This window comes from Trichechus manatus, unplaced genomic scaffold (assembly GCF_000243295.1).
Source record: "Trichechus manatus latirostris isolate Lorelei unplaced genomic scaffold, TriManLat1.0 scaffold00059, whole genome shotgun sequence".
NCBI lineage: Eukaryota > Metazoa > Chordata > Mammalia > Sirenia > Trichechidae > Trichechus > Trichechus manatus.
Genome location: NW_004443995.1, coordinates 3,851,651 through 3,867,272, shown reverse-complemented (window position 1 = coordinate 3,867,272; position 15,622 = coordinate 3,851,651). Strand labels below are relative to the sequence as shown.

Here is a 15,622-nt window from a genome sequence, read left to right as displayed (position 1 = left end):
GGGGTTCGATGAGCATCTTGGATAGATATCTTGTCATCTTTCACGATATTAGGGAATTTTTCTGCCAACAAATCTTCAACAAATCTCTGTGTATTTTCTGTTATCCCCCCCCCCCGTTTTGGTACTGCAATCATTTGTAAATTATTCCTCTTGATAGAGTCCCACATAATTTTTAGGGTTTCTTCGTTTTATTAATCCTTTTATCTAATTTTTCTCAAATAAGTTGGTGTCAAGTGCTTTATCTTCAGTCTCACTAATTCTGATTTCCATTGCCTCAGTTCTGCTCCGATGACTTTCTGTTGAGTTGTCTGACTCTGAAGTTCTATTGTTAATCTTCTGGATTTCTGATTGCTGTCTGTCTATGGATTCTTGCAGCCTGTTAAATTTCTCATTATGCTCTTCTCTAATCTTTTTAATTTCCTCTATTACATGTTCTGCATTTTGATTAATTTCCTTTCTAATTTCCTGAAGAGTTCTGTATATTAATCTTTGTATTCTGCTTCTGGTAATTCCAAGAAATTTTCCTCCTCTGAAAATTTCTAGATTTTTTATTTTGGGAGCTTGCTGAAGCCATCATGGACTGTCTCTTCATGTGATTTGATATTGACTCTTGTCTTCGCATCATCAGTAAGTTATTATGCTTATTTATTTTATGTATGCTCACTGTGTCTTAGCTTCTTGTTTTGTTTTGATACGCCCAGATAGGCTGTTCATATGAGCTAGTTTGATTACTGGAACCTTTGAAGCTCTGATGTCCTGTCAACCAGGTGGTTAGATCTGTTACTAGGTTTGTGAGGTCAGGAGTCCACCCACTCCTCCTTTGTGGGTTGACCTCAGGTGCCCAGGTAGATAGCCACCAAGTGTGTGGTGTAGGCTCTCAGAGTCCTAGACAGGCATGGGTGATTGGCGTAGGCACAGGCATCTGGGTGCAGCAGGGGGACACACTGTGAGCAACGCAGGGGGCTGACAGCCACCCCCAAGCGTCCAGAAGGATGGTGTGTTCCTGTTCCCTAAAGCGCATAGGTGTATGGGTTTTGCAGCTGGACTATGAGCACCTAATGCTGTTGGATGTAATGATTGGAGGGCACCTTGTATTCATGGGCCTCTATTGCATGTGGCTAGGTGGTGTGGGTGGAGCCACCCGTCCTCAGGCCCCTGATGTGGGTAGGTGAAGCCCTTGCTTAATGGGCAGAGTAGTGTCAAATGTCACGAACCTGCCACTTCACAGCTGAAACAGTTGAAGTTAGAGTTCTGGTGTATACTTTTGTACTGCGGTAATGAGGGTCTGTGCTGTTGAGATGGGCCCACACAAGTCTGTGCATGTGGAAAGGCCCTCAAAGTCCATGGATCCCTTATGTCTGTGTCTAGGGAATGGAGCTGTGCCCACCCTGGGTCCCTGCCTTAGAGGAGCCGGCAGTTTATTTTTTCCTCTGTTTGTTAATTTGTTCACTCTTCAAGGCAGGGAGAATGGCTCCAGGCGTTTGACGGATCCTACTTCCGGCCCAGGGGACTGGACAATTGCTGAAGCTGGTCCAGGACCCAGTGCAGAGCAGGGAGCGGGGAGGTAAATGGGAAAGAGGTTTTTCCTTGAGCAGGGTGTTTTTGATCCGTGCAGTAAGCCATATGCAAGTACTAACCTTTCGCCAATGAGGGCTGCTTCTCACTGGTTCTGGGTGGCCGTGTAGACTCTCTGGCTCTGGATCCTTCCCAGTACAGAAAACACGCCTCCCGGGCACCTCTGCTTGCTTGCCTCACCGCTCTCCTACGAGCTGCTCAGTCCTGAAGGGCTCAGGCTCTCGCTTGGTCAGGTCTGGCAACTCCTCGCTGGTTCTGAACTGTCTCTCCCTCCCCCTGCCACTCAGTCCAGTTCCTCAACTCTGCCTTAGATATTCAGGGCCCCCAGATTGGCATGTATAATCAAATCACTTGTTTTTTCAGGTCTTTGTTGTAAGAGGGTCCACAGGAAGTGCTTGACTACTCCACCATCTAGGCGCCACCTCCTGAATTTGAGCATTTTTAAAATACATTTATAGGCTGTGTAGAAATCCTTGAAAATTATTTGTTCATGTCTTTTTCTTGTTTTCTGTCTGTTTTTCAATTTTTTTCTGTCAGTGCTTAAGAGTTCTTCATATATTAGGGATAGTAGCCCTTTTTCTTTGCATATGTTATGAATAGTTCCCCCTAGTTTTTATTTGTGTTTGACTTTGTAGTGTTTTTTGTCATGAAAAATTATTTTTGTTTGTCAAATTTGTCAGTTTTTTCTTTTACCATCTCTGGATTTTGAGTCATTGTTAGAAAGCCTTTTCTCACACCAGATTTAAAGAGGAATTCACCCATGTTTTCTTCTAGTTCTTTTTTTGGTTTCATTTTTTATAGCTAGATCCCTAGTACCTTGGGAGAGTATTCTTGTGTATGGTGTGAAATGTGGATCTAATATCATTTTTTTCCAAATGGCTACCCAGTTTTCCTAACGCCACCTATTTATTTATTTATTTTATTGTACTTTAGATGAAGCTTTACAGAGCAAACTAGTTTCTCATTAAACAATATACATTGTTTTGTGACATTGGTTGCCAGCCCCACGACACATCAACACTCTTACCTTCTCGACCTTGGGTTCCCCATTACCAGCTTTCCTGTCCCCTCCTGCCTTCTCGTCCTTGTCCCTGGACTGGTGTGCCCATTTAGTCTCTTTTTCTTTTTATGAGCCTATCTAATCTTTGGCTGAGGAGTGAACCTCAGGAGTGATTTCAGTACTGAGCTAAAAGGGTGTCCGGGAGCCATAGTCTCAGGGTTTTTCCAGTCTCTGTCAGAGCAGTAAGTCTGGTCTTTTTTTTTTTTGTGAGTTAGAATTTTGTTGTACATTTTTTTCTAGCTCTGTCTGGGTCCCCCATTGTGATCCCTGTCAGAGTAGTCAGTGGTGGTAGCCGAACACCCTGTAGTTGTGCTGGTCTCAGTCTGGTGGATACTGTGGTACTTGTGGACCATTAGTCTTTTGGACTGATCCTTCCCTTGCCTACCACCATTATTAAAAAGTTCATCTGTGCTTTGGTAATTTGGGATACCACCTTTGTTAATATACCAAAATTTCCATATATACTTGGGTCTAATTCTAGACTTTTTATTCTATTTCATTGGTCTGTTTGTCTGTTCATGCACAGGTACAACACTGCTTAATTATGGATGCTTTATATTTTTTATGTTTGAGAAGACAGGTGTCCCTCATGGTTTTTTCTTTTTTGGTGTTTTCCTAGCTATTCTTGCATGTTTGTTTTTTTATGTGAACTTTAGTATCAACTTGCCTAATTCTGTAAAATAGGTTGTTGGTATTTTTATTGGGATTAGATTTAATTTATAAATTTAACTTAGGGAGAAAAAAAGAAACCAAACCAGTTGCCATCAAGTTGATTACAACTCATGGCAACCCCATGTGTGTCAGAGTACAACTGTGTGCCGCAGGGTTTTTATTGGCTGATTTTTGGAAGTCTATCACCAGACCTTTCTTTTGAAGAGCCTTTGAGTGACTAGATCCTCCAGCCTTTCAGTTAGCAGCTGAGCATGTTAACCCTGAGTCCCACTCAGGGACTCCAATTTAGAGAGAACTGACATCTCTGTAATATCATCCTATCGAAGAATGGGGTATATCTTTCCATTTGCTGAAGTTTTCTTTAGTGTCCTTCAGTCATGTTTAAAGTTTTTCGTAAGGTTTTGCACATTGTTTAATTTATTCCTAAGTATTTAATCTTCTTTGTTGGTATTGTAAGTGGAATTTTTCTCTGCCATTATGTCCGCTGTTTATTGTTTATGTATGTGACAGCTATTGATTTTTGTATGTTAATTTTGAACTTCACTGAATTCTTTTATCTTCGAGTTAGTTTTGTCATTGATTCTTGGGGTTTTTCAGGTATACTATCATAGTATCTGTGATCAGAGATAGGTTTACTTTTTCTTTACCTGTTATTCTTCTAATTCCAATTGGCTAATACTCTAGGATTATGGAGCCCCCATAGTGTAGTGGTTAAGAGCTTAGCTGCTAACCAAAAGGTTGGCAGTTTGAATCCACCAGCCACTCCATGGAAACCCTATTGGGCAGTTCTACTCTGTCTTGTAGGGTCGCTAGGAGTTGGAATCACCTTGTTGGCAATGGATTTGATTTTGTTTTAATATCTCTAGTACAGTGTTGAGTAGTAGCGCAGATGGTGGGCATCTTTGTCTTTTTCCTGATGTTAGTGGAAATGCTTCTATTGTTTATTAAATAAAATGCTGGTTGTAGGATTAAAGTGTGTATATTTCATCATATTAAGAAAGGTTCTCTCGATTTTTGTTTACTTGAGTGTTGAATTTTGTCAAAAAATTTCTCAATGTTTATGGAGAAGATAATGTTTCTCTCTTGGATTTATGAATATGATATTTATAGATTTCCTGGTTGAATCAACTCTGTATTCCTGGAGTAAATCCCACTTAGTCATGGTGTATTATTTTCTTAATGTGATGTTGAATTCTTTTTGCAAGCAGTTAGTAAAATTGATCCCTCCATAAAGAGTAAAAATTTGTTTCTTTGCGTCACAGTGCCTAACCTACTGTCTTATAATTTTTTATTGGTGTTTCCATCTCCCTGATAAGGTTGAGAGCTCTTAGAACTGGAACTAGATTTTACTCTTCATTTCTCTTAGTGCCTAGCACGGTTCTTCATATGTAGTTGGGATTCTGTAGATGTTTGTTGAATAAGTCAGAAGCAGAAAAAGCTTATTGAACTTTTATTGAAAGAAATTTTAGACCATAAGCAGACATCTGTTTTCAGTACTAAAGGGCACTGGCCAGTGAGGTGTGGGAAGTCTGTGTTCTGGTCTGGAACTTTGATTTTATTTAAAAAAAAACAAAAACAAAACAAAAAAAACCCCAAACCTATTGCCCTCAAGTCGATTCCAACTCATAGGGTCCCTACAGGATAGAGTAGAACTGCCCCATAGGGTTTTCAAGGAGGGGCCGGTGGATTCCAACTGTTGACTTTTTGGTTAGCAGCCATAGCTCTTAACCACGGCACCACCTGCAAAAACTACACTTTGGTTTCAGGCATCTTTGGATTTCAGGTTTTTCATCTGTTAAATCAGGTGGACACTCTGATCTTTCAAATTCTGTTCCATATCTAAAAGGATTTTATGAAACTTGTTTATAATTTGAAGTATGCATTTTTACATTCTCTGTAAGAACTTTTTCTGAATTTCTTTTTGTTAACTGCTGTAATCAATAAGTATTTACAATTGTAGATAGTTTTGAAAAAGTAAACGTTGATTACAAATAAGTCATTTATGTTGTGGAATATTTGTAACAATATTGGTGAGGTGATACATTACTTTTAACTAAATTATTTAATGTATGCTTAACACATTTTACTTTTAGGTATGTCTGACTGCAGCAATGATACTACAACTCTTGATGCATCTAAACCAGCCACAGAAGAAGTCAAGTCTAATTCTGAGGTGATTGGGTGGTATTTGTATAGTTTTTTAAATCAGCCCATCTCAATCAAAGACTTTATAAGTTGACTTATTTCTTCTAAACATGTGGCATTCTAAATAAACTCTCACAACACATATACATAGGAAAAGATGGTGGGGAGAGGAGAGAGTTTTCTTCATAATGGGAATTAAGTTATCATTTGCCTTTGCACATTCTGAAATTTTAGAGGATAGCCTATTTGTCACATAAAAATCAACATAAGAGTTGTGAGTTAGCTTTTTTTTAATTTATAACTTATACTTGTTTAAATATGAAATATGACAATGGCTAGAGGTTTCTGTTGAAGTAATAGTAGTAATATATTCACACTTGAATTCATCCAGTCTCATTTGCTTTCTCCACTTTGGGTGCATCAGAATCCACGTGTAGAGCTTTTAAGAAACTACTGAGTTCTGGACTTCATCTCAGACTCACTGAATCTGAATCTGCAATGAGCGATCTTGGGCCATGTATATGTTTTTCCTTTTTGAATGTTCCAGTATAGACTATTTAAGAACGATTGTTCTGGCTCATTATAGTAAGAAGAAAGATACTAAGTGATTTTATACTGAACTAAAATCAACCCTGATGCTACAGTTGGTTACTATTCATAAAGGTTGGTAGTTTGAACTCACCCAGAGGTGCCTTGGGAGACAAACCTGGAAATCTGCTTCTGAAAGGTCACAACCTTAAAAACTTTATTCTACTCTGCACACATGGGGTTGCCATGAGTTGGAATTGAGTCAATGACAACTAGCAACAACAGCAACGATATTTTGCTAAATGACTCGTAGTATCTGTTATATATATAGTGCTTAAGGCTTTACAGAGTAGCAGTATCATATTGCCCTACCCTGATCATTAGAATAATTTGATATAAATCAATTAGGTAAGTACAACTATTATTTTTTCTTTTAATTTGGATAAACTTAAGGTTCTGAGAAGTGGTGACTGACTCAGAGGAATTGGTAAAGCAGAAACACAATATGAGGTCTTCTGTCTGCAGTTGTAGTGTTTCTGTACTGATTTGCCTCGTGTATGTGCCACAGGGAGCCCTGGTGACACAGTGGTTAAGCACTTGGCTGCTAACCGAAAGGTTGGTGGTTCGAACTCACCAGCCACTCCGCGGGAGAAAGATGTGGCAGTCTGCATGCATAAAGATTACAGCCTTGGAAACCCTACCTTGTCCTGTAGGGTCGCTGAGAGTCAGGGTCGCTAAGAGTCAGAGTCGACTTGGCGGCAGTGGGGTTTTTGTTTGTGGCACAGTGCTAGTTGCAGTGCTTCTTCAGTTAAGCCAAAACGTTTTGAGTCTATGTGACAGGCTTTAATGTAGGATTTAGAGCTAGATAACTTACTTTTAGTCTAAAAGTCAAAGATGAGTTCTGGTGGGTAAAATGTATAGTATCTGTGGAGGATTCAGGATCGTTTGTGATTTAAAATTACCTGGTTGTTTCCCATTTGACAAAGCGGTATTGTAGTTACATTTAGTCCTTGGAAACTAGGGAGTTAAGGATATTGTATTTATCTTAGCTTATGGATATGATTTATTAGGATTAGATCTCTGAATCTCTGCTGTTGAGAGGTGATCAGAGGAAGTATGATACATGCAATCTATAGGAGCCTTGGTGGCACAGTGGTTAAAGCACTCGGCTGCGAACCAAAAGGTCAGTGATTCGAACCCACCAGCCACCCCACAAGAGAAAGATGTGGCAGTCTGCTTCCACAAAAGATTTACAGCCTTGGAAACCTTATGGAGCAGTTGTACTCTGTCCTATAGGGTTGCTATGAGTCGGAATCAACTTAACTGCATTGGGTTTGGTTTTTCAGGTTCATAGGAAAGATTGGCAGCCCAGTAATAGTGGGACTCATAATAATAAATGAATACATTGTTTGTGACTTGCCACTGTGAGTTTCTTCTATGTGAATGTCAGGCTAATAGATGCTAAACTAGAAACTGTAAAGAGTCTGGATGATGATAATCTGAAGGAAATTACTGCCAAGAAACTGATTATTCAAATTTGTCTGTAAATTAACATTAAGATTCATATTAGTAATTCCCTGTGTTTTCAACCTTACTCAAATGTGCAGCTTCCACAGGGAATATTGTAACTAAAAAACAAAACAGGTGTATGAGTATAACCTAAATTTATGTTCAATTAGAAAGCATTTTATGAGTTTACAGTTAACCAAAGTAAGACCTAGAAATAATCTGTGACTTTAAAATTTCCCATGTATTAGTATTCTACTAATTTAAGCCTGCCTTTTCAAAATCCATGATGAAAAATTTCATGGATTGGATTCGCTTATAAAAATTCTTCTAGTAGGTGGTATATGCTAATTATTTTTGAAATGGAAAAAAATAGCCTAAAGAAGAAAATAAAATCCTCCTTCAAATGTTATCAGTGGCTATTCTTTGGGAGCTGTCTTTTTTTTTATAAGCACATAATATGTGTTATACCTTTATAGGGCTGAGATAATATTACATTTTATATTCAGGTACTTCTAGTTCATATATTTATGAACATTTTCTAATTAAAAATAATTTTATAATATTTAGTTGTTAAGTTAATTCTAATTTATTTAACAGCTCCCTGGTGGTTATACATTGAGACTGTTTCTCATTTTTATTAATATCCTTTGATGAACATCTTTACGTTTTTTATCTTTATATATTTTTAATATTTATATGTATATTTAATTTTCTGATTGTTTCTTTAAATTGATTGCTAGAAATGGACTTATTGAGTCAAATAATTAAATATATTTTAAGATTCTTGATTTATATCTCCAAATTGCTTTCCAAATTGGTTACGCCAATTTATGCTACCACCAGTAATATAGTAAGTATATTAGAATCCTAATTAGATGTTTTCTTTAAAAAAAACAAAATTGATGGGAGGAAAAACAAAATCTCCATTTACTTTTTTTTAAAATATTGAGGTTAAACACTATTTGTATGTCTTTGTAAATCAAATATTTGTGATCTTGGTTAATCTTAGTGTTTTTCACATAATACATATTATAGATACCAACTGTTAAGTAGATGTTCTATACTGCACACTTTTCATCAGTTCAGATTAATCCTAGCAGGGCTTGGCACATCACTGGTGGTCAGTATGATGAATGAATGAGTTTGCACCACACAACAACAACAGCACTGTAAGTTGTATATGGATGTTTGTTTCTTAGGAGTAGGATATTATGACTTGGATGATGGTTTTCATTTCTTTAAAAACAAAACAACACTCACCCCCCCATTACACTCCAATATTTTGGACGAAGCCAAAAATATTATCTAGCTGAACAAGAAAGGAGTTAAAGTTTAATTATTTTGTAAGGCGAATTCTCTTGCTCATGATCACTCAGCTAGTTAATGCAGAACCCAGCCTTATTTCCTAACTCTCAGTCAAACTATTAAAATGTTTATTTCTTCAGTGATTGTCTTAGGGTGGGTCCTCAAGAGAAGCAAAACAAGTGAAGCATGTATATACGCATACATGTATTTATACGTTCGTATACATGTTTATACACATATATATACATATATATGTATGTACAGAAAGAGATTTATCTCAAGGAAATGATTCATGCAGTTGTAGAACGTAGCAAGTCCCAAGTGTGTCGGTCAGGCGTCAGGCTGGAGGCTTCCCCTGACTTACATAGCTGCAAGGGCTAATGAACCCAAGATAAGCAGGTCAGATAGCAGGCCACTAGTTCATGGGCTGTGGAGGCTGACAAATCCAAGATTGGCAGATAAGATGACAGGCTACTGACTCACAGGCTGTGGAGTCTGATGAATCACATGATTGGAAGGTAAGATGGTAGGCCACTGGCTCAAGTCCCAAGAACCATAGGTCAGATGAGGATGAGCTGGATGCAGATTTTGCCTGAATGTCCGTATATATCTTGGATACAGGCCACACCTTGAGGAATCTCTCCTTACAACTTATTGGCTGATCACATCAGATCACATCATGGAGGATGACTGCATCATTACATAACTGCTAAATTACTTCATTAAATAACTGCCAGACTGCACAATTACATAACTGCCAAACCACTGAGAATCATGGCCCACCCAAGGTGACACACAACCTTAAACATCCTAGTTCACCCCTTGTCAACATGGCACCTGTACCCATCTCCTTAAACCGTACACCATCTCTAAATAAAGACAATTGCGAAGTCATACTTGTGCCTAACATGATACAGCTAACATATGTACAACCGAAAATGCCCTAGGCTCATTTACATCTTGTATTTTCTAAGTGAAGAAAACAAAAACTATTTCATGCACACACACAAGGAAGAAATACTTGTAACAATTACAGTCCTTGTTTCTGCATCTGGGCATGTGGTCAGAATTGGGATTTAGAACTACCTTCTTGCACTGTCCATTCCATATTCCCTTTACCCTCAGGAAGCATCTCAGCTGATCATGGTTCTTTGCCTGGTGGGGTGACCCAAACCTTCATTCCTGAATGTCTGGGCTATTAGTAGTCGTGTTGGAATTGGGTTACTGTAGTTTTCCATTGACTTTAATCACAGGACATGGTAGTACCAAGAGATGCCCAAAGGGATCTCCTGTATTCCAGACATACTCTTCTTTATCTCCGTAATGTAATATTGATCCGGTTTCCCATTGGTAATCAGGATCACCTACACCAGCCAATATTGTAATTCCCTTCTTTGCCTGTTGATCCAGAGGCCTAAGGAGCCAAAAGTGGCTAGGTGGCATTCTTAACTTCCAGTTCAGTGGAATCTATGTTATGTCTCTTGGTGGCAGCATTCCTACCTTTGGAACTAATACCTTTAGACCTGCAGAACACAGGGTTGCAGGGACAAGAGGTAAAACAATTTTTGACTGGGTCACTAGGGGTAATAGTGAGTGGTGACATTCCCATCTTCCCACCCCCACCCCCCCACCTTGCTTCCTGGAACTGTAAATCCTGGCTGTGAGAGAAACAGCACCATACAGTGGATGATGGTTTCAAGCATATACAGCTTCCTAGAGAACATTGTCCCAACCCTGCAAGTTATTGCCACCTAGTTGATGTCATAATTGTGTCTTTAGAAGGCCATTCCATTGTTCTGTCAAGCCAGCTGCTTCAGGATGATGGGGAGCATGGTAAGACCAGTGAATTCCATGAACATAGGCCCGTTGCTGTACTTCATTTGCTATAAGTGAGTCCCTTGATCTGAGGTGATGCTGTGTGTGATACCATCACAGTTGATAAGATGTTCTGTGAGTCCATGGATAATAGTTTTGGCAGAAGCATTGCTTTCAGGGAAGGCAAATTCATATCCAGAGAAAGTGTCCCAATAAGAAGGAAACCCTGCCCTTTCCATGACAGAAGTGGTCCAGTGTAATCAATCTGCCACCAGGTTGCTGGCTGATTGCCTCAAGGAATGGTGATATATCAGGGACTCAGTGTTGATCTCTGCTGCTGGCAGATTGGGTATTCAGCAGTGGCTGTAGCCAAGTCGGCCTTGGTAAGTAGAAGTCCATGCACAACCTCTATCCCTGCCACCCTGGCCACTTTGTTCATGAGCTGATTGGGCAATGATGGGAGTGACTGGGGAAAGAGGATGACTGGTTTCAACAGAACGTGTCATTCTATCCACTTGATGGTTAAAATCCTCCTCTGCTGAGGTCACCCTTTGGTGAGCATTCACATGAGACACATATCTCCACTTCTTTGGCTTGTTCAGAGAGGTCTGTCCACAAATCTCTTCCCCATACCCCCTTGTCTCCAATTTTCCAATCGTGTTTCTTCCAAGTCCCCGACCATCCAGCCAAACCATTGGCCACAGCCCATGAATCAGTATACAGTCGCATATCTGGCCATTTCTCCTTCTAAGAAAAGTGAACAATCAGGTGCACACCTCAGAGTTCTGCCCGCTGGGAGAATTTCCCTTCACCACCGTCCTTCAGGGAGGTTCCAGAAAGGGGCTGCAGTACTGCTGTTACCACTTTCAAGTGGTGCCTGCATATCGCACAGGCACAAGTTTTCTCTCCCTCCATCAGCTAATCATAAGGAACTCCCCATGAGACCATAGGTACAGACTGAGGGAAGATAATGTGTCAGGAGTGGAGGCCATGGGCATTTGGGCCACTTCCTCATGTAACTTATGCCTTCAGGTCCAGCTCTCTCCCGATTCCATATATACCATTTCCATTTAATGATGAGTGCTGCTGTACATTTCCAACTCTATGGCTCTGTGGGTCAGACAAGACCCAGTTCATGATGGGCAGCTAAGGCTGCATGGTGGCCCATGGTTAAGTTTTCAGTCTCTACTAAGGCCCAGTAACAAGCCAAAAGCTGTTTCTCAAAAGAAGAGTAGTTATCTGTAGAGGATAGCAGGGCTGTGCTCCAAAATCCTAAAGGTCTGTGCTGTGATTCACCAGTAGGGCCCTGCCAAAGACACCAAGCAGCATCTGTCTGCCACGGACATTTCAGTCATAGGATCAACCAGATTATATAGCCCAAGTGGCAGAGTGACTTGCATGGCTTCCTGAACCTGTTGCAGAGCCTTCTCTTTTTCTGGGTTCAGCTTAAAACTAGCAGCTTTTCAAGTCACTTGATAAATAGGCTGGAGTGGCACACCCAAATGAGGGGTATGTTGCCTCCAAAATCCAAAGAGGCCCACCAGGCTTTGTAGCTCCTTTTTAGTTGTAGGAAGGACCAGATGTAACAACTTATCCTTCATTTAGAAGGAATATCTTGATATGCCCCACACCACAGGAACCCCTAGAAATTTCACTGAGGTGCGAAGTGCCTGAATTTTTATGCAATTAATTTTGCCCCCTCTAGCACACATTTTACCAATAAGTCCAGAGTCATGGACACTTCTTCCTTAGTAGGTCAAATCAACATAATGTCATCAGTGTAATGGACCAGTGTGACATTTTGTGGAAGGGAAAGGCAGTCAAGTTCCCTGCACACTAAATTATGATACAGGGTAGAAGAGCTGATACACTGCTGAGGTAGGACAATAAAGGTGTATTGCTGGCCTTGCCAGCTGAAGGCAAACTGCTTCTGGTGTTCCTTTGAAACCTGAATTGAGAAAAAGGTATTGGCCAGATCAGTAGCTGCATACCAGGTACCATGGGATGTATTAATTTGATCAAGCAATGGAACCATATCTGGAACAGCAGCTGCAGTTGGAGTCACCACCTGGTTAAGTTTATGATAATCCACTGTCATTCTCCAAAATCCATCTGCTTTTTGCACAGGCCAAATAGGTGAGTTGAATGGGGATGTGGTGGGAATCACCGTCCCTGCATCCTTTAAATCCTTCATGGTGGCAGTAGTCTCTGCAATCTCTCCAGGAATGCAGTTTTGCTTTTGGTTTACTGTTTTCTATGTAGGGGCATTTCTAGTGGCTTCCTCTTCACTTTTCCTACCATAATAGCCCTTACTCCGCTTGTCAGAGATCCAGTGTAGGGTTTCTGCCAGTTTCTGAGTATATCTATTCTAATTATGCATCTGGAATCAGGGAAATCACTACAGGATGGGTTTGAGGACCCACTGGACCCGCTGTGAGGTGAACCTGAGCTAAGACTCTATTAATAACCTGACCGCCATACACCCCCCACTCCAACTGTTGGCCACCATGACATTTTGGATCTCCTGGAATTAGTGTCAGTTCAGAGCTGGTGTCCAGTATTCCCTGATAAGTCTGATCATTTCCTTTTCCCCAGTGAACAGTCACTCTCATATAAAGCCACAGATCCCTTTGGAGAAGGCTGGGAGAAAGATTAACAGTATAAATTTTTGGCAGTATATTGGGATTCTTCCTCAAGGGGATGCAACCTCCCCTTCATTCAAGGGATTGTGGGTCTGTGAACTCACTCAATCCTGAGAACTGATTGAGAGGCCATGACTCTCTATTATGGTGATTTGAGCTGGACTGCTGTTCGCTTGATCTAGAATTCTTCCACTTGTACAGATCAGGTAAATATTTAGTAGATTTCTCATCTCTTTCACTCCTAAGGACACCAAGACTATGTAGCCAACGCCATTAGTCCAGTGAGTCAGGCTATTCTGATTACTGCTTTGACTCCACTGTCCATTACAGTAACCATGCCCACCTTTTTCTATTGAGTGCTGACACTTAGCCCCTACCACCATAGGGTCCAGTTAGCCCCATCGTAGTTAGGTGTCTTACTTCAGTTAGGGCAGTTCCCACTGTCAAATCTGACTTACGTAAAATAGCAATCACAGCAGTCTTCAGGGATGTTGGGGCTCCCTTCACAAATTCATTCCTCACGGTTGTGGTAAAAGGTGTGTCCTCTGGGTGCTCCATGTGTGGATCTGTGGGTGTAACCTGATAAATCCACTCTAGCATGCCAGTTTCCCTAAGCCTTTGGATACTTTCTTCTGTAGTATACCAAGGCAGGTCTGGTACTTCAGCTTGATTTATTGTAAACCAAAAAACCAAATCCATTGCTGTCGAGTCGGTTCCAACTCATAACAACCCTATAGGACAGAGTAGAACTACCCCATAGGGTTTCCAAGGAGCACCTGATGGATTTGAACTGCTGACCTTTTGGTTAGCAGCTATAGCTCTTAACCACCATGCCACCAGGGTAGACCACCGTATAATCCATGCCCCTGCAAACCAACCAAATAAACTATTAGATCCTTTCCTAACCTCTTGAGCTGAAACATCGAATGAAGAATCTGTTCTTAGTGGGCCCATATCAATAAACTCAGACTGACCCAACTTTATGTTCCTTGCACCATTATCCCACACTCTTAATAGCCATTGCTGTACATATTCCCCAGGCTTCTTTTTGTACCTGTTAGAAAAGTCAAGCAGTTTTTTTGGAGTGTAGCATACCTCCTCCTGGGTTGCACTTTATATTTCACTTTTTGGGACCCCCTGGGACTTAAGTCTGGTTATAGGTCTAGAAGCCAAAATGGGTGCTGGGTGTTGGTCCTGGAAACATTCAGCGATGTCTTGTAAAGCATCTACCTCAGGCAATACCCCAGGCACCATCCCAGGTGATATCTTAGTCAAGACTCTTCAGGCACAGCTTGGTTAATCTTATCAGATGGGGGTGGAAGGGATAATGATTTTACTGGGAAGGGTGGCTTAGCAGACATAGATGGCGTAATCTCTTTAGATGGAAATAAGAGGGATGGTTCTGTTGGCAGGAGTGATTCAATGGAAATTTAGGGGCTTAGTGTCCCCAGCTTCCTAATTATCTGTCCATGTCCCCATCCCAAGTTTCAGAATCCTTAATCTTTCCAATCAATGCCCTCACTTTAACTTCAGACCCCATTTGAGGTTGAGAATTCAGTTCACATTGTAAGTTACTCTTCCAATAAGACCCTGGGTTTGGTTTTTGGCAGTATCAGCTCTGTTACTGTAAGAAATAAGGCTTTCTTTCAGGGCACAAGTGGCAACTTTGAGGTCTTTTATGCGGCACTTGAGCCGTGACTCTGAAGCCCTGAGCCCATCTCTTTCTTCCGCCACTATGTCTATCGAAGGTAGGACCAGCCAACCAGCTTTCCTGTACTTCTCATTCTGACAAAATTGTAGAAAAGTATCAAACATGCAATCACCCAGAACCTTACTCTTCACCAATACTTGATCTATTGGTGGTGATATTTTGCATATTGATATTGCCACCTCATGACATGGATTAGCAGTACCCTTTTTATTACTGGAGGCAGTCATCAGTGCCTTTGACTAGTCAGACTTGAGAACCAGTTCAGAAAACTCATCCTTATGATTTTGTTTCTCTAGAACTGCTCTTGCCACTGAATGTCTTAGGCTAAGTTCTCTAGAGAAGCAAAACGAGTGAAGTGTGTATACATACATACATACATACATAAATATATGTATGTATATCATATGTATGTATATCATATGTATGTGTATGTACGTATGTATATGTATGTACGTATGTGTGTGTGTGTGTGTGTGTGTGTGTGTGTGTGTGTGTGTATACGTATGGAAACCCTGGTGGTGTAGTGGTTAAGTGCTACAGCTGCTAACAAAAAGGTTGGCAATTCAAATCCACCAGACACTCCTTGGAAACTCTATGGGACAGTTCTACTCTGTCCTGTGGGGTCACTATCAGTTGGAATTGAGTCGACAGCAATGGGTT

At 40.6% G+C, this 15,622-nt stretch overlaps 1 protein-coding gene across 11 annotated transcripts in view; it reads left to right on the top strand.

Annotated features, from left to right (window-relative positions):
* The window catches only part of ARFIP1 (ADP ribosylation factor interacting protein 1), a 196,797-nt gene that overhangs the window by 27,355 nt on the left and 153,820 nt on the right, over positions 1 to 15,622 (top strand). For 7 of the 11 annotated variants that reach the window (XM_023733524.1, XM_023733520.1, XM_023733527.1 and 4 more), the window contains exon 2: positions 5,401 to 5,480. The exons of the other annotated variants lie outside the window; for them this stretch is intronic. In XM_023733524.1, coding sequence (XP_023589292.1) covers positions 5,403 to 5,480 — 78 coding nt within the window. In that variant the 5' untranslated portion in view covers positions 5,401 to 5,402. The remainder of the gene's footprint in view (positions 1 to 5,400; positions 5,481 to 15,622) is intronic. 11 annotated transcript variants of the gene reach the window in all.